General features: G+C 40.8%; 1 protein-coding gene across 13 annotated transcripts in view; it reads right to left on the bottom strand.

Annotated features, from left to right (window-relative positions):
• The window catches only part of robo2 (roundabout, axon guidance receptor, homolog 2), a 153,598-nt gene that overhangs the window by 11,729 nt on the left and 114,627 nt on the right, over positions 1 to 27,242 (bottom strand). For 7 of the 13 annotated variants that reach the window (XM_080889729.1, XM_080889727.1, XM_080889720.1 and 4 more), the window contains 15 exons: positions 25,805 to 26,010; positions 24,806 to 24,887; positions 24,536 to 24,701; positions 24,273 to 24,439; positions 22,872 to 22,993; positions 21,063 to 21,294; positions 18,123 to 18,247; positions 17,867 to 18,038; positions 16,646 to 16,834; positions 15,751 to 15,777; positions 12,979 to 13,021; positions 9,057 to 9,184; positions 8,005 to 8,277; positions 6,897 to 7,022; positions 1,931 to 2,090 (listed from right to left, as the gene is read on the bottom strand). In XM_080889729.1, coding sequence (XP_080745855.1) covers positions 1,931 to 2,090; positions 6,897 to 7,022; positions 8,005 to 8,277; positions 9,057 to 9,184; positions 12,979 to 13,021; positions 15,751 to 15,777; positions 16,646 to 16,834; positions 17,867 to 18,038; positions 18,123 to 18,247; positions 21,063 to 21,294; positions 22,872 to 22,993; positions 24,273 to 24,439; positions 24,536 to 24,701; positions 24,806 to 24,887; positions 25,805 to 26,010 — 2,218 coding nt within the window. The remainder of the gene's footprint in view (positions 1 to 1,930; positions 2,091 to 6,896; positions 7,023 to 8,004; positions 8,278 to 9,056; positions 9,185 to 12,978; positions 13,022 to 15,750; positions 15,778 to 16,645; positions 16,835 to 17,866; positions 18,039 to 18,122; positions 18,248 to 21,062; positions 21,295 to 22,871; positions 22,994 to 24,272; positions 24,440 to 24,535; positions 24,702 to 24,805; positions 24,888 to 25,804; positions 26,011 to 27,242) is intronic. The other 6 variants (XM_080889732.1, XM_080889731.1, XM_080889728.1 and 3 more) reach the window with 3 other exon arrangements.

Raw genomic sequence — 27,242 nt, 5'->3', positions numbered from 1 at the left:
AAAGTATGGACAGACATAGTAATGGCATTACTGTAGATGTGTGATATTGTCAGTGTCTGCAAGTAAAAGACGATTGAGAAAAGTAGATAGCATAAAAAAATATATGTCAAAAGAAACTGATATGTGCTAACACAGTTTTGTGACCTTCTCCAACTTTCATTGGACAGCAATTTGTTATACAACAGTCCTGATTAGAATTACAGTTGGTGTCAAGCTTCAATTCCTCATAGCTGTGCTTATACATGCTGAAATAATACTAGCCATAAAGAAGGTGTTCATTATAGAAATTTGTCAGGGCACACTCCATAGGACATAACTGTTTTAATCTGCTGCCATTAAGAGCAGCCTCAGATTTACAGTGCATGAGACTCTTCATTTGCCAGATAGCCTATTAAAGCAGATGACTCTCCCAGATTGGAAATGGGAGTAAGAGGACATGGTGCCAACTGGACCAAAGAGAGACACTCTCACAATCACTTACACAAGTTACTGTTAGTTCACACTTAAAGTACAGTGTTGATTTACTGCATTTACCACACAAAATCCATTTCCATCCATGTTTACCAGGTAAACTATCACATTCACCCCCACAGCTAATGTAGAATCCCCAATTAACCTAACAACTATCTCTTTGGACCGTGGCTGGAAGCTTGATTCAAGAGGAAACTAACGCAAAAACAAGGCAACAGGCAACCTCTACAAAGAAAGGCTGTGAGGCAACAGTGCAAACCACTGCACCATTACATTAAATGAAAATTAAACAAAAAATATCAGATGTCTGGTATGGCATTAATCATTTATAAGAATCCAGCTTTTTATATCAACTTTAGCCTCAGTGTGTGTGGATAACATAAATCTATCTTTATAAAACAGGACTATTAGGAGGGGTTTTTTCCCCACTATGGAATTCATCAGCGAGATTAAGCCAAAGCTACCCGTATGTCTACAAACTCACAAAGACAGACATGTTTTATTTTCATTTATTTTATAGATAGAAAAACGGGTCAGCAGATAGTTTGATTGGCACCCATCTGTATGTGGGTTTTTGTGTAAGAGCCCTGTGCAAAAGAGCACGTGTGCTGCCTGTAGAGACTATACACGCATTGATTCTTTGCTTCTCGTCAGATTTCCAGTACTAAGTCAATAAACTCAGTGAGGTATAGTCAGATGACATTAATGCAGAATGCAACCAGATTTAGTGTGTTGCTTATACAAGAAGTTGTTGGACATCATCTATATCGTTTTGCTTTCTGTGATCATTTCTTTTGTACTGCCATTTTTATTTTGTGTGTAGCTAGCTGCCCACAAAACACACAAAATATTACTTGGAACAGGTTTATTTTTCTCCCTCTTGCGCTTCCACATGAGCTCATGCTTCTTCTCTTCAATATCAGAATTGCCAGTTACAAAGCTTCTGTGTATGGCTTCTTAGCCTCCTAAATTTTTCCTAAAAGCCTTAACTTGGCTACAACAGATTTTCAATGACAGTGGACACAATATTTTTAAACAAATTCTTGACAGCATGACTTGTATTTGAGCTGACTTTCAAAAAATAATTTAAACGTTGTAATGTCTTAATTGTCTGGGTATAGACAGGATTAGTAGACTAAAATAGAATGACGTATTACATTTGGTTGCTCCAAAAAACAGGAGGCCCAGTGTGAAATGGGAGGTGATCCAGAAAACAACATAATTGGGTCAAATGGGCTGTAAAAGTTAATGAAAAATAATGACAAATACAAAAAAGGAGAGCAGTTTGAAAGATTTTGTATCTGATCGTTTGGTTAAAATAAAACTTGTGTCGCGCTTCATTTTCTACTGAAAACTGAGCTGTAAAGTGTGTATGTTGTTTCTATGCATTTAAATGGTTTTTCATTATCCATTCAAGATGGAATAATTTGTGTGTATTTTTTTATATTAGCAGACATACCCTCCCCCGTCGTGGTGATCATTGGGATAATGGTCCATCTCAGTACCAGGGAGAGGGTGAACAGGAGGAGGGGGCAGGGGAACGTTGGCCCAATTGGACCCATTGGCTTTAGTAGGTTTAGAGCCAGCCTTTGTTTTCTTCTTCTTTCCTCCCTTTCCACCTAGAAAAGATGAGACACAGTATGAAACTGTATGAAAACGACACTGTATACAATAACCAATTAAAAACGAATAAACAACTGGGAGAGCATTTGCCATCTGACAAATGTCTATTATAAATAAACTCAAATTATTCTAAACACACTACTTGGTTTACAAATCCATTTGGACTGTTTCAACACAGCCTTGCAAAGTCGTACACATTTTCAAACACAAGATTTCAATGCGCTCCTGCCTATCAGCGCTTCCATAGAAAACCTCAAGGTTGCCTGATGAAAAGCATGCTTTCATTGATTGATTGGCTGAAAAGCCTCAAATCTCCATAGAAACAGAAGAGAACTGCAGTAAACGAGGCTGAGGCAGACCTTTGTGCTCCACCCATCCCTCAGCGTCCCCTTTCACACCGGGCATTGGGTTCCACAATGAAATATCTCACTTCACAGCATCATCATAATGAATGGCTTGTGTAGTGTCGATGTGTCCCTAATGGAATTCACTGAGAGTCTATTACTACTTTCATTTCTTTTATTACACCGGAGAGCCGCTAACCCCATCTATTTCCACTCATATCCCTCCAACACCAGATTCTACCTGGTCCCATCCATCTTTATAAATCTGCCAGCCAGTTCAATACCAAGTTTTATATGATTTGGTCACTTTGGAAGAAACCTTTATTTGTTTGTTTTTTTTCTTTAAAAGATATTTGACTTCAAATCTTAAAAACAAAACCACCAAAAATATATCCTGGAAAAAGATTTCCTGTTTTTTTTATGGCTATTTGAATATTTTTTTTAATCTAGTTTCTATAATAATTTTTTATTTATATGTAATGTATCTTATATCTACCACTTCATTAGGGGCAATTCAACAGCTCTGCCATGAATCCTACTTTTTCAGGTTTTGCAGACACCTTTTAAGAAACATGATAATTCCACGTGTATGATATTGAGATTATAGCAGATACTAAACTGCATTATACTGTGGTTAAAGGTCTTCTGCACATTTACCCCATCATGCATATTAAATTTGCTTCATGGCCAAAACATCTTAAGATCCATGAAATGAAATTATGCTTCATGATGTTCTGTACTGTATTTTGACTTTCAGTGCTACAGTAAAAGTGGACACTGTTTTTAAATAAATGAAAATAAAAATATACTTAATAGTCACAGTAAATATGTTTTTTATAACATTATTGGTGGTTAGTATTACTTTGTATTATTCTGAGAAAAGAACATTTTAATGTCTTTTCATCTGAAGGTTCACCATGCATATGTCTGAGTTTTACAACCCTGTAGCACACAACCAATATGTGGGAATTAATATTAGTATTTGAATGTCAGATTGTGCATGGGCGAGGGGACTGGAATCTTCTGTGGATTATGTCAGGCTCTTCCTACAAGTAAACACCTTGCAATCCATAAAATAACCTCAGCCTGACATCACCACCAATACTGAAAGCTATTTTTGGGAATCTCTGCTAAACGCATTTGTTTTTGTCATCTGTTGGTTAGCCTTTGCTGCCAAAGGCCTGTAATCACTTTTTCCACTGGCCCAAAAAGCTGCCAGTATGGCATTTTATGCAATGTAACACCACGCACGCTAACGTAATGTAATGAAGTAACTTGGCTCAGACATAGTAAAAAAATATCTGTCATCAAAAGACATTTACAGAAGCAATAGAGTACATCTTGACCATCTCTTTTTATGAATACCAGACAGCATGAAAATCAGAAACAGTGGGCAGTTTGTTTTTAATCCAAAAAGTATAGATTTTTCTGCTATTAAGACTTACCTGCAAGAATGACAAAAACACTTTAATGAAAGGTGAGCATGGTTAAAAACAAACAAACCCAAAACAAGTAATAATACTGGCACTAGAGAGAACAAATTAAAAATGAGAATATGGAAGAAGTGTCAGAATAAGATTAATAAAGAATGGAAGTAATAAAAGAAACAACTGTAAGCCCAAGGCAGGTGGCAGCACAGTGTAAGTATAGTCTGAAAGTAATTGGGTTTCCTAATCGTACCTCTGGGCAACGCTTGACTTTTACCAATAAATGGTGAGCTGACGTGATTGTTCAGTCATCCTTAGTCCCTCTACACAAGACCAGCCATCAATATTGTAAATGAGCCTCTTCCAGGGAAGGATGGTCTGGCGCTGGAATTGCAACAGCTCAACCCAAATATGAAAAATATAGAGAGAAGCTGTGGCTAGGAGCTATACAAGAATTACACAGCGCACTCATCTCCTCTGACAAAACTGGGCCTCTCTTCAAAGGGGAAGTGATACTAAATATAGATGGAGCTTTGGGTATTTATACCCAGGGTTTGGGCACTCCCATTCTATAACTGTAGGGCTGCATAGCCTTGAGCTTGCTTTGTTTTCATTGGGTGCCTTAGTGCTGAGAGGAAAAGCCACAGAGAGACTTGAGAAAGACTATACAGCCAAATACAACTCATGAGTGGGGAAAATATATAACTGAAAGTCTTGTATCATCATATTTAGTTTAGGTTAAAAAGAAATAAGGCAACATGTTACATAATGAATGGAGATGCAACAACAGAGAGTTCAGGAGCACAACAGGTAACGCACAACCATGAACTTCACATAATCACAGACTTTGCAGCTTCACAGGATGGGTGAGAGTGTAGGAAGAGAACAAGGTGTCTTTGGGGTCTCTAACTACTACAGAAAACACCAGTTACCTCCTCTCCCCTACACTAAGAAAGGTTTTAATGAGCAGCTTCATGTCCCAGTGGAGATCCATGCTGTCATGAAAGCTGCTCTATTTCGGTTTCTTTTTATCCCGCTCTCTCCTCCTTCAGACCTGACATTCATTATTCCTTCCATGTCCTTAGAGAGAGAGCAAAGCACAGAAACTCCAGCAGCCCCCCTCCCCTCATATGTTGAGTTTACTTTGGTTGAAGTCTGAATCAAAGCTTAGCATGTGCTGGTTCAAAATATCATTAAGTTTCACCTCACAGAATATCTGTTATTGATCAATTCACTTTTAAAGCATCATTAATATCAGTAAGCATGATTATTTCACTGCACATTATATTGGGTATATACTAGACAATATTAAAAAAGAGACATCTATTTAAAAATAACTGAAAGATTCTTAATGAGGAGAATTCTTAAAACATTTTTGTTTTAAATAATCCACATATAGTTACACCTCTGCCGTCTTTTTGACTTAATTCTTAATTATTTAATTATTTGTATTTACTTTCAAGTCATCGGATAGAAGTAGAAATGATTTGGATATCTGTCTGCTATTGTCTTCAGACTTAACCTCTGCTCTTTCAGGACTTCTGGTCTAGCCAGTGGATATCTTAGCCAAGTCTTCCTGTTCAAACTGCTGGCCATCGTTTACTAAATTAGATACCATTAAAAAGCTGATAAAGAAAAAACACGGTTTACATAGGAGCTGATGGTTTAAAATTATGTTTTGGGGAATGCACTCTTTTTCTTTTTTGTACTTCCTTCTCAAATGAGGACATATTGGTCACAGAATACAAACAGACTTCAAGTGGAAACCAGAAAGCTTCTTGCCCCTTGCCCACAGACTGCGCATTAATATGCAAATATTTGCTGAGATTAGGTAAACAGATTATCTAAATCTGTCTACCGTAACTGTAAACATATGCCAGGAGATAATAGCTTGCCTAGAGTAAAGAAAGCTCTGAATATATGAGAAAATCTGTCTATTAGCATATGGAAAGTTAATTATTTGACACAATATTTTCCATTTCTTTAATAGGTTGAAAAACTGAAAAAGAACAACAGGTTGTGGTTTAATGAGTGACTAATTGCTGTGTGGATTTTATTACTTTGCATCAATCTTCTCATCTACGTCTAGATATATTTCCCGAAATGATTGCAAAATGTTGCTTTAAAGCATATTTGCACAATCTGTTTGTTTAGTGTAAGCAGAAATTTATGCGTTTAATTACTTCTTTTCATCTTATTAAATTATACTACTATGTGGCAAGCCCAAACAGGGACATAAGTCACCTGTGGTTCTATAGGAGGAATTTGCCTGTAAGGCATGACCATTTCACATCCTTCTCTTCAACCCACAGTGTGCCTCAGCATTGAATTAGAGACCAGTTAAAGCAGTGGCTTGAAACTAGATAAAAGAGGAGAGTGGAAGGGAGACAGTCAGAGGGATGCCCTGGTGTCCTATAAATGACATTGTAATTCTCTGAACATGGGTTTTAGTGTAGTTGGCCACCATTAGAGGAAGAGGGAAAAAGGGAGGTATTTTTGCCACTTTACCCAGCCAAGCATCTCTAATGGTGTCTGTGTGTGTATATAGTCCACTCTGTCTGAAAGACTCCCTCTGCCCCTACTCCCGTCTGCTCACTCACACAGTGAGAGACAAAGCCTTCCCAAAGACCAGCAGTAATGGCATGAACCCAGCCTTAGCAATTGCAGCCATAATTTGTCAGTTGATTATATTGCTGTTCTTTCTTTTGACTTAAGTTTCCTATTTCATTATGCTTTGAAAGACTTTTCAACTCACATCCATCTTTACATTCAGCAGTAGTTGCGCTCAGAACCCCACATAACAAAAATAACACCATACCATTCATATGTGATCAATTAGAAGCAGGGAGAGCTGTGTGAGCCAAGTATCACTGGTGATGGTGAGGGAATTGTGTTATTAAGAATGTTTTGGATATAAAGTTTGTACATGCAAATAACAAATAAATAAAGCAATTAAGACATCAGTCAATCATAAAGTTGGCTGGGGAGCAGCGTGTCCCAGTCTGCTTAATTCTCTGCTGCGTAAACCAACCTGAGAGACTGCCGCTTCGCTCTGAGCTGTTGTGAGAGCTGGTGGTGCTGAAATCTTGTGATTGGTTGTGTGGTATTCTATTAGACAATCCTTCGGCCAATCGGTAGTCAGGAATGAATAGGAGGGCTACAGTGGGGGTTAAAGGGCAAAAATCACAGTGGCATCAGGTGATTGGCAGTTAGCACAAGCACATGCAAACATGCAGTTAGAGCATCAAGCAAGCAGGATAAAATCAGGACTCATATGTTCAAAAAGCTGAATTATTTAACACTATTTGATTCGTATGCAACAGACCAATCTGATTTGTTGTTGATTTGATAAACACCAAGCTAAGCTTTCACAATACTGATGAATGACTCAGTGGTAGAGATTTTTTTTCACTATTTGTCCTGCTTCAGAGAGGTATAATCACACATAATCATGTTTGAGCATACTTCTTGAAATAATTTCAGGGAGAATTACAAAACATTTTGAAAGAGTCACTGCAATGTGTAAAAACTATAATTAATCTATTTTAGACTGTTGGAAAATCACCAGATCATAAATACGTATTAGAATAAGGCCAAAGAACTCTCATTACGTTTAAACTATCAAACTCCATTCGGCCTTGAAAAATCCTGCATCAAATCCAATTAATTTGGATTATTTTCTTAAATATTAGTCAAGCTAAAATGGATTGCCAATTACTTTGAAACTGAAGGAGCTGCGGTACCGTCAAGAAAACTCAGCGGGTAAATAGATGGATCGCTTAAGTGCAGTATTCCTTTGTGAGATGTTTATTCAGCCTTGGAGAAAAACCAAGATGATGTCTGCTGAGGTAGAAACCGCTCTTTTTAAGACAACCTCTTCCCACCACAGTGGCGCAACAAAGACCTCCACGACTTTTGAGGGAAAAGTTTCAATACCAACAGGCTGTCTTGTTACAACTGTAAACCTGTGGCTTGTAATCTGGCTTTCAGTTTAATGTCACTGGAACAATAGCTCTGGCTGACATATTATCATACTCTATAAAAAAAAACCCAACACAAACAAACAAACAAAAAAAACCTTGGTGAGCCTCCCACATACACACAAATCCCTACAGACTGCATTTACTTTTGCAACTTACTGTTGTTGCAGGAGTTTTTGTCGGGCAGGGAGTAGCCCAGGTTGGCCATCTCCTGCTTGGCCTGCAACGAGGCCTTCCACTGGGCCTCAGGCAGGTCCACAGCCAGCTCATGGATGCTGCTGGAGTGGAGAATCTGAGTGGTAGCATAGGGAGTGGCCTGGGATGTTTGGCCAGGGCTGTTGTAGTTGGTTTTTGTGGTAAAGTCTATACTGCTGTAGATGGCTCCGTCCGAGAGCATGGTGCCCGTCTTATCCCCTTGTCCAGTGGGGAGATCTGGGTAAGAGTATGGAGAGATTACATGAAAGGCTTCCTTTTAAAAAATGCCCACCTCACCTGTAGCTCTGCATTACTGACAAAAGAAAATGGTAAAAAAGCGAAAATGTTGCAATATCTATGGTATATCTTGCCATCAGTTGCACATTTTAACAAATATATTTGTTGAAAATAAATTCTACTGTAGCATTATGACATTCCTGTTCTCCTTCCACATATCTTCTGGATATCTCACTAGGTTCCCTATGTGTTCCTACACATTAGGCATAATGTTGCTGCTCTGCATGTGTGTGTACTAACAGAGTCAAAGAGGGAGAGCTAGGAGGAGAGCAGGCAGCTTCTCTCTCCGTAGTGCATGGTTTGCATGCCCAGTGAAGGGGAGATGATGTAAAGCCATGGTGGAAGTGTCCGCATCTGCGCCAGTCAAGCTGTGCCTGTCCTTCACGACTGGCTGCTCAACACCATCCTTTCAAACAGCCATCCACCCCCTGCTCCTCTGCCCGTCTCTCCTCTCTCATTCGCTTGCTCTGAGGTATGGGCTTTGACACCAGGCTGGACTATATGCCATCACTCAGCGTGGTGACAGTGAAGCCCCTGCTGTTAATGCTGTAGCTGTCCTCTGGTGTGATAAATATATATCCAGACACAAATGTAATGTACATGCATGTATACATCCTGAATGCATATATGTGCGTCACAGCGAGGAAGGCAGAGCAGTCATCTTTCATCTCTCATGGTCTTTTTTCTCAAAGCAAGTGGGAAAGCACCGGGGCGCTCACCTCCTCGACCAAAGTTACTCAGGTCATTTGGTCCCCCGGAGCTGCTGTTGACAGGCAGGCTGGTTGCTGGCCAAGAGTCTGCTAACCAGGGGTAGCCTGGATCACTGGCATTTAGCAAGCCTGGGCGGCTAAGCGGAAACAAAGGATCAAACAACAGATTAGATACAGGCCATAAAACTATATTACTACAAAAGGTTTGTTTTGTTTTGTTTTTTTTTTCATACAAGATTATCCCCAATTACACATTATACCCTGTTTAATTCTTTATTATGTTACTGGAACACACACATACAGAAAATATGACAGCAATCAACAGCAAGAAGTTGTGAAGACATCAAAAAAATTAAAACAAATGTTACTGTCCACACGCATGTGTGTTTGTGGGAGATAAGTTTTCCATAAACCTCTGAAGCTGATGAAACAAGTCTTCAGTATGGGGGGGAAACGCTATATAGATACATTTCTTCTCCCGCAAAGTTGGAATTCCTCCAGGCCCTTTAATTTCTGTTCCTGCTGAGCCTTTGTCACATTTTCTGAGTTATTAATGCAAAAGCACACCGTGGGCAGACTAATGCATGCATTTGCGCTTTGCATAAAAGTGCAGCAGTACATGCTGACACCCACATGTATATATTTCCTAATTCATTAATATCTTGCCCCTTCTGCTGTGTTTTCCCATCAACCCCTTGTGGTGACGTCCAGACAGTCTAAATCTTATTTGATAGGGAGTGAGACCTCGGTCCTGGAACCGGCTTGTGGGATGTCTGTCTAAGGGAGAGGGCAGGTCCATTTAACAGGTGTTGTGTCCCTCTTGAGGTGTAAGAGCTATAAAAGCAGTCATCACGACTTTAACCTGTCATGGGTGACTGCTGGGAGGCCATTAGGGCCACTTTACTGTACAATCACGTCTAAGGCTCGTTACCATGAGGAACACAGATGGAGTAAAATGAGAATGAAAGATGCTGTTAAATGCCTTTGTTTTCAATTCACTGCCACACCACTTGCCACTTGTGAAGCTGATTAAAATGCAAAACAAAATTTCTAACTGCGTAATCACTAGTGTACCTCGTTAGACAAATGATCCTCAGCCGGTATATTTAGCGTATACTGCAGACCCCTCAGTTAGCAGCAGACTGCAGATATGTGTGCACTCTGAGAAGCTGTGTAACACAGTAGTTACCAGTCAAGCTGCCTGATGGGATTTTTTTTGCCTTAGCTCCAGAGGGGTGATGTGTTGGCTCTCAGGGAGTCAGGCCCTGAGGACAAGGGCAGGTAATGGCATTGCTGCAGTCACTCTCTCCTAAGCCACAAGTTCTAATGAGGAGACACCGATTCCACAGTGGGGGGAGTCCAAATGAACTGCAGCCCTGGCAAGCTAAGAGCCCTCGTTGTGGTTCCTGAATGCCAAAACAGGCCCTCGGGGGAGACAAGTCATTCAAATTGATGGCTGTGCATCAGACACATGCACTTTTATAGGGTAATACATCTTCCAAGCCATCTCGTCCTTCTACCTCTGTTTCTGGCTGTCTTGTTACTCCATTGCCATTATTTTCTCTCGCCACACTCTCTTTCTCTAACCTTATTTTTCACCTGTTTTGGGGCAAAACTACAAACAGCTGAAAAAGAAGAGACATTGTTCATTTTGTTGACTCCAGCAATAGCACAGAAATGCATGCAGCTATAGGCTTGTGCTCCAGCATGTCCTCCCCCAGCCCACTTGAGGAAGACCATTTGAAAGACAAGGAGCTGACAGAGGAAATGGCTGCATCGTCCTTGTATTCATCACAAAGCAGCATTTCTTCTAAGGATAATTAGAATAAGACTGATTTCTGCCACAGACTCGCTATATGTGTTTGTGTGTGCATGTGTGTATTCCAATGGTGGGGTAATGGAGAAGGGCTGGAGGACAGACACAGGGTCATACGTTTAATGAAAAGTTGACACCTAACTCTTAATCCATGCCTATCCTAGAATGGATAGCAACCTTGGCAGAAGAAATTTGATTTGGAGCATTTCTTCTTCTTGTTAGATATTTCAGTTACTTGCGATGAGGAGGAAGGAAACCATAAATACTGCCTAAGATGCCTGACACGGAGCTTCCCATAAATAAGCCAAGTGAGAGAGATTAATTCCAAAGCAACTTCATAAATCAAGCGTTTATGGTCCCACAGACAAGTGAATAGAACTTGGATTAAAAGTCTAGACATTAGCTAACACTTAGCACAAGGGGAAACACAGATTACTTTCTAGATTAACTCTGAGAGAACATGTTGTCATTTAGTATTCTGGGATGTAAAGGAATCTCCATAGCAACAGTGTCAGTGAAACCTGTTCACTGCGGTGCTCATCCCATGCTCCCTGCCGATCGGAGTAAATCTGCTGTGCTAAAATATTGATCAGCGCCGAGATAGGAAGTTATTACTACCTTCTAATTACCATCTCCTTATTGGCAGGGGGATAATAAATGAACCCTTATCAGCTTTTATCAATTTCAGCTGAGCAGCCAAAGTCAAATGGTCCAGGTCTACCAATCTGCAGCCTATTCATCTTCCATGAATCATTTATTTTGTGATCGATTAAGTGTAATTGTTCAGTCAGAGCAATTTGGCAGGAGCCAATGAGAAACTAGAAACAGACGTGGTTTAATTTGCTATTGTCTAATTAATGCAATAAACATCTCAGGCAACACATGAACACTTTTTCCCCAAGATATTCTGTTCCACATTTTCACTCTCAGGGCAGATGGGGAAGTAGCAACATCTGGGATTTGATGACAATAGAGTGACTAATGGATCAGAGGCTTGTGCTAGGGCTCCAGATTGCATCCCAGTGTTGTGAAAATTATGGAAGTCACTGCTTCTGACTAAAAATATGACAAATATAAAGCAGCAAAAATACAGACATTTCAAATCCCATTCGCTGGAGTGAGAATCAGAACCACTTATGTGGAAAATTGAAGGAAAAACACTTCAGCAGAAAGTAGATGAGAAACGGCATGGCAAGTGGCGTGGCTAATTCATTAAGAGATTGCTGGCAGCTGACAGAACAATACAAACAAAATTGTCCACAGTAGCATCCAGTTGTATGCACAGAAAATGGGAAAATTTGGAGAAAAAAAAGAGCATAAATATTAAAAAACAAATTGTTGCAAATAGACTGCAGAGCAGACACGTTCCCAAACGCCCAGATACACTCAGGGTCAAATTTAGTTGCAGACTCTCACTGAGTGTTTGAGATCTGGAGATTCTACCTAGTCAGGTGTGATAAGCAGTAGATAGACAGAAGCCTGGGATTCTCCAGGGAGTCTCTTGAATACCTACAAAGGCTCTGTAACTGGTGTCATTGAGATGTGCCCTAGTCACCATAGCCCCTCTAACACAGAGTGAAATGGAGCAGGCTGTATGGGGGTGCATAAGGGGTACCTCCACACACCTCTCCCCTGGGTAATTATTTTTACATTATTACATGTGCTCAGATCCCAGCCGCCCACGCAAGGTGACAGGCAAATTTATCACTCCAGAGGGCTTCGGGGTTGCCTACAGCCAGCAGCGGAAGATAAATGACAAAATAAAAGCACTCTATGCTTAAATTGTTTCTGTTAATTCCGCTGAGGAGATTTATGAGTTCATCTACCGATGCATGAATGGAGATGTGGTTGAAATGTATATTTCTATGCGTGTTTGCATGGTAGGCACACAACAGGTATCGGTTATCAATCAATCTATTAGACATTTAGAAGTGCTGGGATCAAAAGCAGCTTGCTGAGGACTTCATGCATAACTATGGAGGAAAGGCTGAGTAAAGCCAATGACATAGGGAAGTAAATAATTATAAAGTAAAGGATTTTTTTTTACTCGTTTTAGATGAGACTGTGCACAAATGTGTAGAATGGGTGTGAGATTCACTTTCATGCGATACTCACCTTCCATTGCTCATCAGCCCCCCATCAACTCTCTGGAATGTCACTAAAGAGAAGAAAGAAAAAGGGAAAAAAATACCAGATATTAAGTTTTTCAGGTATAACATAAAGCAAACCAGGGTTTGTTTCCATAAGAAGAAAGAAATATTGTCTTTTTAGCATTGCCCATTTTGCTCTTGTGCTTCAATAGCAATGTATTCATTTTTTTCATGCACGACATGATAGTTGATGGATTCACAAAGGGGTGCAGATGTCCGTCTGCATCCAATGTCGTTCTCTTTTTTTAACGGCTATGAAGAGGACTGCATATTGCTTTGCTTTGCATAAGTGGAGACGTCATGTGTTCCTCAAGGACAAGATGCCTGATGAGAGGGAAAACTCATTTCATTTTTTTTTATTTTGCTACTGTGTTATTATCAGATTTGTGATTAAATCTCAAACCAAAAAAAAGAAAGATTAGAAATGGCAGAGGCTTCATTAATCACACAGAGTTTTCTATCTACAAGCGTAGAGGCTGAGTTGCTGATGCTTTTTGGCTGGCAGGGCTCCCCAGAAGGTATGCATGTGGCCTGTTTCATTACAGCGATCTACAGATAACAAGGGCCGCTCTTAGTCGGAGGCTGGTAAAACTGCGTGGCCGAAAGTGAGAGCCGACTGTGAAGGATCCATTTCATCTCTGTTGTGATGGCAAAGCAGCAGTGAGAGTTCTAAGCATGTAAGAACTTCAATGGATCACAGGAAACACAGAAAAGCAGCAAGAGTTTTGGAAACCACCTCGTACCAATGGGGGGGGGGGGGGGAATGAAAAGGGGGGGAAATAAGAGAGCTGGTTTACTTAAGAGAGCAAAGGAAAGCTGTTAGTAATTTGGCTCATTTGTTCCACAGATGGAGATTAAAGAGAGAAGAAGGCTGAACATTCCCCCTTTTTTTCTGTTTCATTCAAGTCGGTTCCACAACAAGCCTAGGCATGGGCAAAAGAGGGGGCTTTTCTGTGGGTGACGTAGTAACAGAAGACAGACAGAGGAAACTCCCACAATAGATTAGAGAGACTGCTACACTTTAATGTATCACCAACATTACCTAAGCTTACTTAATCCAATTTTTACTCTCGTAACCACAATTCCAGGCTTTCAAATGAGAGCGAGACAATTTAAATTCTGTCAAGCATGCATGTTGGAGAGTTGAACGTTTATTTACTACATTAGGGTTTAAGCAAGTGAACACCAGCAGGTGGAATTAAAATACTTTGTTTTACCCAGATAGAGCCAACATTGCAAGTCTGCTAGAATAAAATAGATCTCAGAGAGCTCAAGACAGAAACCGCAGTCTTTATTCAGTGAAATCCAAAGCCGCTTCTCTTTGTTCCCCACCACCAAACTTGCATTAAAGAATACTCAGTTGTTTGAGTGAGGACTGACAGGCGGGTGTGAGGGGGAGGCTGTTCAGCGGGGAAGGCCTCTGAAGTCCCTATCTGTGCTCGGGCACATTTCTGGGCTGCTGTGGAATACTTTTATGTTAGCCAGAGTGACATGGCGGCAGGGCTGTGCTTCTCGCCTCCGTCTTCAAGATAAGCACTTTTTCCCCCCCCAATATGAATACAGATTAATCCCCTTTAATAAGCACCGATCGTGGGTGGAGGTGGGGGTGGGAGTGGCATAATCAGCATATAAAAATTCCATCAAATCTAATTTTTGCTGGCCGCGTGCCTTAACATAGTTGTGATTTACCACTCCTGTGGAGACAGCTTTAGAGGGTTGAGACTGGACACGCTCAACACATCAACTAATTGTCAATGCAGACAAGAGCACTGTAAGACTCTTCAGCACCACTTTGACTCCCATTCAAAATATAGCACTCCAATTTATGCTGTGTTTGCCCTTGTTTGCTCTTGTTACTCAACACTCTTTGTGAAAAAACCTGCTCTCTCTTTAGCATCTCTAAGGAGTGTTTTCCAAGTTTTTCCAAGCAAATGTCCTGCAAGGGATGCTGTGATACTTCACAAAAGTAATTAATTAGTGAAGGAAAAAAACTGTAGTTTTACTGTAGTTTTTTTAAGGATTAATTTTTTAGAATATTTTAAATATTTAAAACTTCCAACCGCTACTCTTCTCTCCCTTTTCTTATTCAGATGAATCATTTATACACTTTGGACTCCTCTTAAGCTGAATTAGCTAAAAGGAAGATGATAACATACACTCACGAAATTGGCCCATTAAAAATGTAATGCCACTCAAGGAAGGCAAACATGTGTTGTCACAGTAGTAGAGGAATCGTCACAAATAAGGAACACAAAACTCAGAAAGGAAACGGCACCCAGCTGACTAGATGACATCAAAGGAAAGCAGATGCTCGGAAATCGAAAAAAGAGAAAACAAAGAGGGTTTGTTTAAGGAGAAAGGAAATGGACAGTCTAACCGTACCCCACAAAAATGCCACAAACAAAGCTACACAAATCAGAATGACTCGCCATTCAGAAACGGACAGCTTCAATAGAAATACACACAAATACAACACGACATGGAATAAAGTTGTGGTTTGAGCAGGAAAAAAAGAGTTTAAGTTTGCAGGGCCCAGATCATGGCCAATAACAAACTGAAATGTTTTTTCGCTTCTATTTTTGATTCTCTGATGGCACACATTGCGTTCACCAGCATGAGGTTTCAATTTGCATTAGCCATGACCGTAAGTGTGACAGTTCAAACATATGCACTAGAAGCGGGCAGGAGATGAAGCTGTACTTAGGTGGGGGGAGGAGACGAGACTAATGAACAGTACCTGCAGGGGTGAAGGTGAAGGACTGAACTGCAAAACAAGAAGACAGAGAAGTTGTGTGTTAAAAGCCTGCAGAGGTAAGCAGCGCTTTAGGGGGGTATCTGCACACAAGGAACTGGGTCAAGCTGAGAGGTGCTGAGGGTCAGAGAATGGGAGACCACAACGTCACCCAGTGTGCAGAGCGACAGCCAGAAAGCAGCCAGCTCAGAGGCCACAGAGGTGTAAAGAGGGTGGCATAAACAAAATAAAACAGACACGCACACACACACACATACAAATGTAACAAACAGAAATGAAGAGTAAATTAACCAAGTCAGCATATCGTAGCACTTCTTGACTTGATCAGAAAACATCATAAGGATTTAGACTTATTTAAAAGGAAAGAAATAACGCGAGAACACTCAGAGAATACGACACTAAATTGTCAGCTCATTACCATTTTCTGTTCTCTAATTAAATCTTGTACTCCTGGCAGATTATGTGGACTTGGTGGTTGCTAGTATTGACAGGGGGGTCTCTCAGTAAGATGTCAGGGTCAGTGTGTGGGAGGAGAACTGGACAAACCCAAGCTTCAGTGACCAGCAGAGAGTCCAGCCTGCCCACTCAGCTCCATCACCCTGAGCTAATAACCAACACAGTGGGTGGATTTGTCAAAAACTGTGAACCTCTGGAAATGTTTCATGCTGACATCTGTCTTCCTTTTGAGCTTTAACACAGTAGCCATCTCAATCTCATCGCAGCGTTCTGATATATTTCATCAAGACTGCACTCATTAAAACTGAAGAACGATAGTGTAGTCGTGGTAAAATACTCCTGCTTTGAAAGAGGAAGAAAATCACTTTAAAGTTAGAAGAGTGTGTTAAGGCACCAGAATGCGTGAAACTGTGATCAATCTAACCTGCATAGTTGCTCAGACCCTTTCTCTTCTTCCTTCTCCAGTACAGCCAGATGCTGAAGCCCATGAGGATGACCCAGCAGGCCCCCCCAATACCGGCGATAAAAGCAGGTTGTTTCACCACATCTGTGATCTGCTCTGTGATGCTGTTGTTCCGGTTTCCATGTATAATCACGTCCCGGAACTCTTTACCTGTTTGTGCAGGAACACAAAGGCGGCACTTATATAATGCTGGCTGAATAGTTACTGAGAAAAAACATAAAGATTTATGCCTTTTTGTATCATTTGATTTTTCAAGGTGAAGGTTAATGCACAAATACTGACAAGCTTAGAAATATTTCACTTTTCCCCCACACCAACAGAAACATAAAGGTTAGCTAGATTAAGCTGAAAGAAAGTGTGTCTGTTACATTTCAGCTGAGGCATTGACCAGAGAAGCAGGACATACTGTCGATCTAAAGGATGTGCAGTAAAATATATTTTACAGACTGAAAAAGACAAAGCTTAAAAGCTTATAACAAATCCCCAGGTGAGCAGGTTGTTTGCTTAGTTTAGCCCCCAATTCCCTCCACAGCTGATAAAACACACTGTGAAATGAGATGAGAGGACCCTGGTCTGTATTGATCTCCAATTGCAGCCTGACCAGTGTGCTTGACGATATCTCTTGCAGCATGGTAGGAAAAGTGCAAACCGCACGCTATTAACATTCCCATACAGTGACAGGAAAAAAAATGTACACTTGTAAGGATAACAACGCACATATGTCTGCATATGCACGTGCAAAGATGCTCAAATGCTCGTGTTCTTTACATTACCAACCACATGAACACAACTATTTGCACGTCCACAGACAGGCAAACACAACATATCATAACTGTAAGCTCACGGCTCTGCTCTCAGAGATGGATTATGTGAGTGACGCTGGGGAAATAAGAGCATGCTGCGGGCCAAGCCATCAGTTATGGGTCAAATCAGGCACAATCTGCCATAGCTCCACATAAATCATATCCAGTCAGACCACATATCAAAATATTTTAACAATATCATCCATTTGGTAATTCCTAGACTTTCATGACAAAAAGTAATGATATTTGCTCAATTCCCGAGATTAAACACTAATGCTGAAATACAATTTTATTGCAACAATATTATTCGATACCCGAATATCATTCACTAAGGATTAAAAAAAGAAAGGGAAATTTGATGTCTATAAGTCAGTCTTACCAATAATAATAGGCTGGGGTTCACTCTTCACTCCAACCCCTGCACTTGTGCTGGCAGCCACTTCCACATGGTACACTACTCCTACCTGCAGCCCACCCACCACTACAGAGCGTATGGCTGCATCCACTGTCTTATTAACATGGAAACGCGTCTCATTCCCAAGACACCAGATCTGAAACGGAAAGGACAAAAATAAGTGATGCCTTTCGCTTTGTGTGACTTAAATGAGAATCCATGCTGACGTGCTGGGACCAACCTTGTACTCTTGGATGATGCCGTTCTGGTGATCAGGTGGCGGGGGGTCCCAGGAGATGCTTATGGAAGTGCTGTTCTGGTTTCCAACGGTCAGAACTGTTACCTGCTGAGGAGGGGCACTGGGAGCTGAAAGAAGAGGTGCAAATATCGATGTCAAAAGTCAAATACACTATCCATCAGTTATGGCAAAGAGAATCAAAACAGAAACAAGGATGCACATACCAGACACAGATTTTTGTTCGCCATGATATTCTATAAGGACAACCCAGGTGACCGAAGCTTGCCATGATCTTTCATTAGAGGGGGATTTACATAAAAAGTAGAGCACATCCGATACTGCTATAACCTGTCTTTAATACATCACATTGATTTAATATATCATCCTTGTCTCCAGCTTGGTAGGTTTGCACAGAAAATACTGGTATTGATTTGTAGAATAATGGCCTGGCATAGTCAGGCAAGCACTCTCAGTCACACTAAGACTCTAGCATTGACCAGGGTGGCACACGGGTCAATGAGCTTATAGGATGAAGTGCAGACAAGAAGGAAATGTGAAAAAAATAAATTTTAGGAAAAGGAAACAAAGTCTCAGTAAACATATTGACTGATTCCATCGATCAGCGAGATGAAACTAAAGCCAGTAGGTGAGGATCAGAGGGGTGATGCCCATCTAAGTGGAATCTGCACAATCCACAGGCAGCCTGGGAGTGGATAGAAACAAGACAGGTCCAAGCTTTCATAAACCTCTATTGTTATTCTGATGGCAACAATCTTCTGACCCCACAAGGGGTAAAAGGAAAAATAAATAACAGTTGGCCCAACTGGAAATAACGTTTTAAAAATAATGTTTTCTCATTTCCACAGTGGCTGGCAGGGGTGCAGCACCACAGCAGAATACTGACAGGTCAATTACTCCTGTGCTGCCGCTCTCTCACCTCACCTCCATCCAAAATGGCACGTGTCACCCTGTAAATCTGTGCTCATCCCTCAGTGCAATTGGCCACACCAACCCCCAGAGAGCCAGAAGGCCCTGGCATGGTAGAAGATGAATGGGTCCAATGATGAACCCAACACCTTAGCCAGATTAGAAACAGTCTTCCAAGGGAGCATCTGATCAACCATCAAGCTCTGGGCTCTCCAACACCGAATTACATTCAGGTGACGAAGTGCTGGATTTGTGCATGGCAGTCATCAGAAGCAATGTCGTTCAAAGTTAATGTTATGAATGATTTAGCAGCTTATTATCATGCATATTTGTGCTAAACAATACACATTTTTCATTAGAGGCCTCAGAGGCTGCGCTAATAGAGCCATTAGCAGAGTGATGTATGGCAGGCAGGAATGTGACCCTCTGTCTCGCATGCACATGGCATGCTGTGCTGGATGATGAAGGAATACAAACATGTCATCCATACAAAAAAGGAGCCAATAGCTATTGAAAAGACTGGGAGTGGGATCTCCCTAGAGATCAATGTATTGTAGATCATTAGTCTAGAAATGAACATTTATACAAACATTACTGATTTCCCTTCTCCTTAAATAAGAATTACTCTGCATAAAACATGATCCTCTGTGGTGACTTCTTAGACAATTATGCAGTGGGAATCAGATGGCAGTCAGAGTTCATTTATCAGCCATGATATGGCTGTCCAGATGGAGAGTGAGAGGACGTGTGAAAAAGGCAAAGGGAGACCAAAAAGATGGACACAGCACTGGCGCGCTGAGCATACTATAACCCTGAATCTGCCTGGACGTACTCTGGGGATTCTTTAATTGTGCTAATAACAACCTAAGTTTTAATCACACTCTGAACCGGATTTCTCTATCTGTCTAGCCACATTTTCTCAGTAGTCCCAGGGACTCTGAAGAGCCTAGAGCCCTGTGTTTGACAGTGCATTAACTCTGACCAAGCGCAGCAGCAGAGTTATGGCAGAAAGTTGTTGAGATTGTGCAGGACCTGGATGCAGATAGGGAATATTATCAGCATTGGTAATAGCTGTGACATGTGGATTTAGGAAACCTTAGGGAGATGTACCTTGGCATGTGTGACTTTAAGGTATGTGTGTGTTTGTGCCAGAGTGTGTGTTGGCGACAGCTGTAACTTGATGGCAGTTCGACTGCTGCAGTGAATGCACTAGCTGACCACAGGAGATATGGTCCCTCTGAGAAAGGGAAAATAAATGGGCCTGTCATCCCAACAGGATGTGAACTGTCTCCTGTCCATGCAGCCTGAATATGCAGTGGAAAGACAGTCTTCGCCTCCAGTATTAAGCGTCTGCATTTGTCTTTTTGTGCTGCTGTAGGTATAAAGTTATATGGTTAAAAGGTTGAAACAAGGTTGGTGGTTGTATTTGTGTTCAGGTTTATATCAAAGCAAAACAGTGTTATTGCAGGTTTTTTTAAAAATGTGTAATTAATTGTAATGTAGTTTGTAGTAGGCACTAAAACAAAAGCAGTTTTACACTTAGCTTCACTTTGGTCGCTCAGTTTTAGTTCACTACAATAAACTTGATCGAAATACATATCTGTCTGTGCGCCTGTTTATAATATAGCACCGCATTGCTCTGTGGCCTTGTCAGAGCCTGTATGAATCAAGCTTTAGGTGACAGATCATCTTCACAGGAGGAAGTGTGAGCTGTGCCCAATCACAGCTCAGATCTGTGGCTGCTGGGTGATGGATTAGACGAAGGTTGGCACTAACACCACCAATCAAAAAAAACAAAACAGCTGGAAGGTCAAAAAGATGAGCATATCCTGGAAGCATGTTTAAACAAAATACAGTTCTTAGTTTTAAAGAGGGGCACCAATGATATTGCAGCAAAAACTGGCACGGAAGCAGCCTATGGGTGTCACTCATCATTTGAGTGGCTGCGCCACAGTTTGATTTTATTGCTCCTGACATACAGTAATATACATATAATCAGCAAGTTCTTCCACTTACCTTCCTCGGTGGTCCTTGCAGTCCTGGATTCACTGTCCATGCCCTGAAACTCATTGAAATAAGGCCGGACCTTGATCTCATAAACTATGCCTTTCTTGAGACCAGAGAGGATCACACTTCTCTCTGAGGGGACGTTCACATCCTGGGTCTGCCATGGTCCTGGTGATGGCAGTCCCGATGTCTGTCTGTAAAGAACTCTGTAACCCTGGATGAACTGGGACTGACGATCCACCTAAAGAGGTAAAAGAAGGCATTATTTTCATTTAGTTATTTTTTATTTCAAAGAGAACTGTGCAGAGGAGATTAATGGATGCTACTTTGGGACATTTGATAGATAATATGCATTGATGTTTTTCTGCAATTCTTACAGGGCTGCATGTATAACACTTTAGAGGCTTTTATGACCAGCACTTCTACACTTTTCTGAATTAACACTGACATCATCTCATACCATAGATCCTACCACAAAGTGGTCCCCCCAACATTAAAAAGGCATTCCATGAAGGACATAGGAATGTCTCATGTGTATTATAAATGCTAAATAGTGGCACCATAAAGCAAGTCCTACTATATTTAGGACGTGGTATGAATATAAGAATTTCATGCAGCAACAAATACATACACCCTGGGGAAATAAGGAGGATACACAATAGAGATGGTAACAGGAGATATGTCCCATAGAAAAGATGGAGAGACAGCAATTGTAGTAGCCCCCTGAAATCCACAACGGGTCCTTCGTCTAAAACTTGGAACCATTTAGCGAGACAGAAAAAGCTGAATTTATGCAGAGGAGGAACGGGTGCATAACTCACTGTAATGGCTTGTTAACAGTAGAAGAAGAAGTGAGCAGGGCTTTCAAGTGGGATGTTAAGCAGCTGTTTTTCACCAGTGTAGCTTGAGTAAATCAGCAAAATGGATTCCGTTCTTGGTGCACGAATTTTATTAATGGAATGATTTGGGAATATAAAAGCTTTCTGAAAGGGGCCACTCTGTTTACTTAAAGGGTCCCAGCCACTGATTGATTAGGCAGCCGTGTTTTGTGTTGACTGTACACTGCAATCATAAAGCAATGCTTTAGCATTAAATTAGCGAACAAGTCCACAGGGGTCAATAAAGATGTCACCAGGAAAACTGCTAATGTGGATCATTTGAAAATGCACTCCCTTTGCCACCAAGGGATTTATAGGACCACAATCAAAATAACCATGTACATATTATACAGTCTAAACACCGTAGTGTTTCTGTTCTTATTATTAAACAGATATAAATTTTTTTTTAAAGTGTTTCACATTTGGCAAAATGTTCTAAACTTGGCCAAAAGTTTATTCTTATTTTGAAGCATCAGAAAGTGCATATAGGATATAGTGGATGCAAAGGTTCCTGTTTGCAGATTACTACACTGTATTACACAAAAATTAATTTCAATCTGCTTTTATCTGAGTACGGTAGTCCTTTATGTAAGCAGGAAGCAGCTGAAGACATATGGAAGATAGATGAACAACCAGATGTCTCTGACATCTCTTTTGATGTTACTGTGGTTAATAAAACCATTTTACAGCTATCTGATGTTCAGTTACTTTTAAATTCCCATTTACAATTTCAAAGCTGCAGTCTTAGGGAATAACCTGACAAAAATTTCCTGGCATAAAACAAATCCTAGCCTCAAGGAGCACCTTCTGACTTCAAAGAGGAATATTTAATGCCAACTATCTTGACTGTGACTCAATTTTGCACAATCAAAGAATCACAATATATGCTCTTGCAGTGAAAATACTCAGCTAAAGTCTGAGTATGCTAAGCTATACTTACTGTCCATGTGACCTGAATGGTTGTGGGACTCAGGACAACAGGATTGTGCAAGCGAACTATGACCTCGCCGAGCTCCTTCTGTACGTGCCTGTGGTCCACACCCTGAGCTGGAGGGCTTATATCTACAAGAGAACAAGAAAGTAAAAATGAGAAGGAGAAGTCCCAAAGTAAAGTCAAAGAGAGTAAAATGTTTCTTACTCTTCTTAAACTCTGTTCACTCAGCTCCACACAATAAACCTTGATTCATCACCATCAGAAGTGGAATAACAAAAGAAAGAATGAATAGACCAGCCAGATTTAACAAAGACGTGTACACTTGGTAATCACGACTTCATTTAAAAAGGAGCAACTTCATCTGCATTAAAATGACCTCATTCCATTTTGTATTAAGCACTTTTCTGATCTAAAGAAAAGAAAGCAGAGTTGGGTTTGCAAAGTTCTTTAGACGTGCGACTTGTCTGCACTTACTGGGATCTGACTGAAAAACCACATCACTGAATGAACTCTGAATATATGACCCCTTAGACATACTGGATGGAAGATGAATGGACACATGACACTATGTTCCAGCTCATTTCTCCCATGCATGTGTTTCAAGTTATAAGCAATAAAAAAAAATCCAGCATATGAGATACTGAGTGTGGCTGAAATGAGCCACATTTTGAGTTATTTACTGGAGGAAAAAAAGCCACAAATATCATTTCCTATATTTAAAAAAAAGATGCCTCATTTACACAACCCAGCGCAGTGATAAATAACATGGACACACCAAAGGAGCAAGACAGGCCAAACACAGTTAAAAGTAGTAAAAAATCACTTTATCATCAGTGCATGCTATTGTCAATCAACACTTCTATATATCATCTGAAGGTCTTCATCTCACCATGAGAGAGATAGGCTGCAAATCAAATTCACTTTTTTAGGATGGTATTAGCTTACATTTGACGGAGCACGGCCAAAGGATTGCTTGTGGGAGGGTGTTATCATATCAATGCAATCTGACTGCAGACTGTCCAGTACTGTAACCAAATCATCTTTGGGTTTGGAGACAGTCATTTTCTTCTGTTATGATGATTAACATAGCAGGCATAGCACTAACTCTGTTAGGCCTTCCAAAAGTAGACATGGCTATTTTACATAATTGCTTAAGTGCAGCCTTAATGAGCTGAACTGCAATGAAAAATTTGACCTCTTGAAAGTTGTGCAGTGTTAGTGTCAGTATAACTGTTCACTGCAGACTGCTGAGATGGGCTGATAAGTACCAGAGTTTGGAGTGGAACACAGCGACCTTAATCTATCCTTAGAAACAAAAATCAAATTCAGCTTGTGGCTTATGAAGAACCTATGCATACATGCAGTGAATGTAATGAAGTTGCTTTATATTAGTGTTATGTAAGGTACCTTGTGTTCTGACAGGATCAGACATGGGGCTTGGATCGCTCAGGCCCTGGCTGTTCACAGCTCGCACCATGAACAGGTAGATGGTGTTCGGACGGAGACCTTTGACAGTGAACTGGGTGGTTTTGACGTGGTCTGCCACTGTTTGCCAACTGTTGCTCACTGATTGACTGCAGTGCAAGAGAAATAAAGTTATATCTGCAATCCATAGCATACCAAAGCTGATAGCTAGTGACTGGCGCTTTAATGGGAGTGGTAAAACAAACCTGAACGCTTCAATGACATAGGAGGAAACAGGAGACGCTCCAGCCAGCCCAGGCTGCCAGGACAGGGACACACTGTTCTTGGTGACATCGGTAACTTGAGGTTTAGATGGTGGGCCTGGAAGCTCATTATCATCATGGTTCTTCATTACAATCACTCCACCTGATTCTGAAAGTTTCAGTGAAGAATACAACAAACAGCCATTTTCATCAATAAACAGTAAAGTTAAAACAAATATCACGTCAATATCATGTCATCTTCCCTCGACCTACCTTTGACTTCCAAGAAGGCACTCCATGAGGTTTCGCCACTGGAGCTGGTGGCCACACATGTGTAGATCCCAGAGTCTGCAAGCTAGAACACAGTGGAATAAAGACATATATATAAATGAAAACAAGCAGCAAACAATATAAGCAGTAGTAAGGATTCCATTAATAACACTATTAGCGAAAGGGACATTTTAGTTCCCCCTCCTAAAAGCAGCAGTGACTGAATACGTGTTTCCTCCTATCGCTGACACAGTGAAACTGATGGGGGGACTTCTCCGGCTAGGCCCTGCGCTGGACAAACCGTGTGTCATTTGTGAGTGCCTCAAAGTGCTGACGCTAATTTCCTAATGAATTCCATTTTCTACTCACCACCCTTCCATCACTTTTCCACTCCCCCTCCTTATTTCCCCACTGTCCTGCCGACCACAACAAAGACAGGCTAATTAATTTAGGATGGGCTGCAAGAACCCCCTGGACCGATGACAGCTGGCTTGTCTCTCCATCCCTCTTAGGAACTTTGGTTGTTTGTTGGTTTCTGTCCCTGTGCCTTCCTTCCATTTATTAAATAACATGTCAGTGGTCACCGGTTTTGTCAAGCGTAATAGGTATTCCACTGAGGCCACAGAGTGCAGAAAGGGAGATGCGATTCTTCTAAATTTAATCTACTTGATACATTTGCGTGTGCATAAATGTGTGTGTATATATTCTGAACCACAGCTGGATTCCATCCAACCCTTCACAGCTGAACTCAAATGGAGCTACCATGCCACTAAGTGATACAATCATGCAGGTTAAACAGGGGGGTTTGGTACTTCTTGTATGCCCACTGGAAAAACCTTGTATCCTGGAGTCTTGAAAACATGACCATGCGGTTGCAAATAACTGCATTAACATTTTATGTTAATGCTGGTTTTAAGCTCTGCTACAAAGAAAGCACAAAACTTTTAACACATAGTAGCAGTTAGTAGTAGTAACTGTGACTTTAACACTAAAATCTTTTACCCTGATGTTTTTGATCTGCAGACTGCCCAGCTCCTGCAGCGACATGCGGGGGTCCTTTCCTAGTAGACTGACCCCATCCTTCAGCCAGCTGATTGAGGGGATAGGATCTCCTGAAGCCTGACACTTCAGTAGCGCCATACTGTCAACCCCCAGGGTCTGATTGGATGGGCCTTGGCGAATAATAGGCGGAGGTCTATCTGTGAGCACTGTGAAACAAAGAGGAAAATGTGAGTGTTATCCATATTCTGTAGTTCAGATGAATGATGATGCTCATATAATGCGCATGACTATAAAATAAACTGAGTGATAGCACTGGTTATAAAACACACAGCGGGGGGCGGATATTGGTATCTATCATAAAGTAGACTATTTTCTCTGCAGGTCTTGTAATTGTGCCACAGAACAATGATTCCTGTATTTCCAGGAAAGAAAAGCTGAGTAGTGTTTTCTTCTTTCATTGATGTGGCAGAGGGATGCTAAGCGGTTTCCAGTTACTGCCTGGGTAGCTTTATTTTTACACACTACTCTAGACTCTGTGGTACAGTTTGGCGGTGAGACACTGGCCTATTGAGCCAGTATGGTTCAGATAAATACTTCATTATGTGCAGTGTGGGGCACAATAAAAGGTGAATTTTAGAAAGTACGGAAACTGGACTCTTTATTTCAAAAGAATCAGAGAAGGCAACCTTAATTTTTTTATTATTTGGTTCCAGTTTCAATTTAAATGCTACAACTTTGATGGATTCCATTTATATGAGCAAATTCATTTGTTTTAATGTGCCAGAAAAGCCTTTGGGTAACATCTGTAAAATAGGGGATGTGTCAGAGGCGATCTCAGAGATTTAGTACTGTAGCACAAAGGCAGTTTATATATTTAGAGTTGAATAATGTGGAGTCCCCCTGGCTTCGCAGAACCTACATTAATTAGAAAGTATGGATTAATGATGTCAGACCTGCAGGGGCTAATTACCAAGTACCTCAGTAACCTTTCAACACATTATCACACCTCGCTTGCAACCCTAGTTTCTGTCCCGCAGTTACATCTGATAAAAGGAAGTGTTTCCAGATTATTCTCTCTACTTTCGTAGATGCTTCGGGTCAAGAAGGTGGAGAGAAACCTGATATGTTATCCACCAGCCAAATATACTACATTAATTCCACCTTTTTGTTTTTAGGCCTCTATAATAAGTAAGTAGGGCAAATGTGATCAAATGAATCAAAAGTAATAATGTAAAGTTGAAATCCAGCCAAGAGACGATTCAAAGCATTTGCTTCTAGCCAGGGACTCAGTAAGATACAGTTTGTCTTCTGATAGCATAGTTTGTCAAATTAAGATGCATTAAATTATAATGTGCATCCATGTTTGTTAAAAGATGTTTAAAGCAACGTCCCTCACATTAATGCAGTCCTTACTTAGTACAGTACACTGCTGTAAGAC

The sequence above is a fragment of the Rhamphochromis sp. 'chilingali' genome (genome assembly GCF_963969265.1).
Source record: "Rhamphochromis sp. 'chilingali' genome assembly, chromosome: 8".
Taxonomy (NCBI): Eukaryota; Metazoa; Chordata; class Actinopteri; order Cichliformes; family Cichlidae; genus Rhamphochromis; species Rhamphochromis sp. 'chilingali'.
Note: the sequence above shows the minus strand (reverse complement) of the source record. Positions and strands in the feature narration are given on the sequence as shown.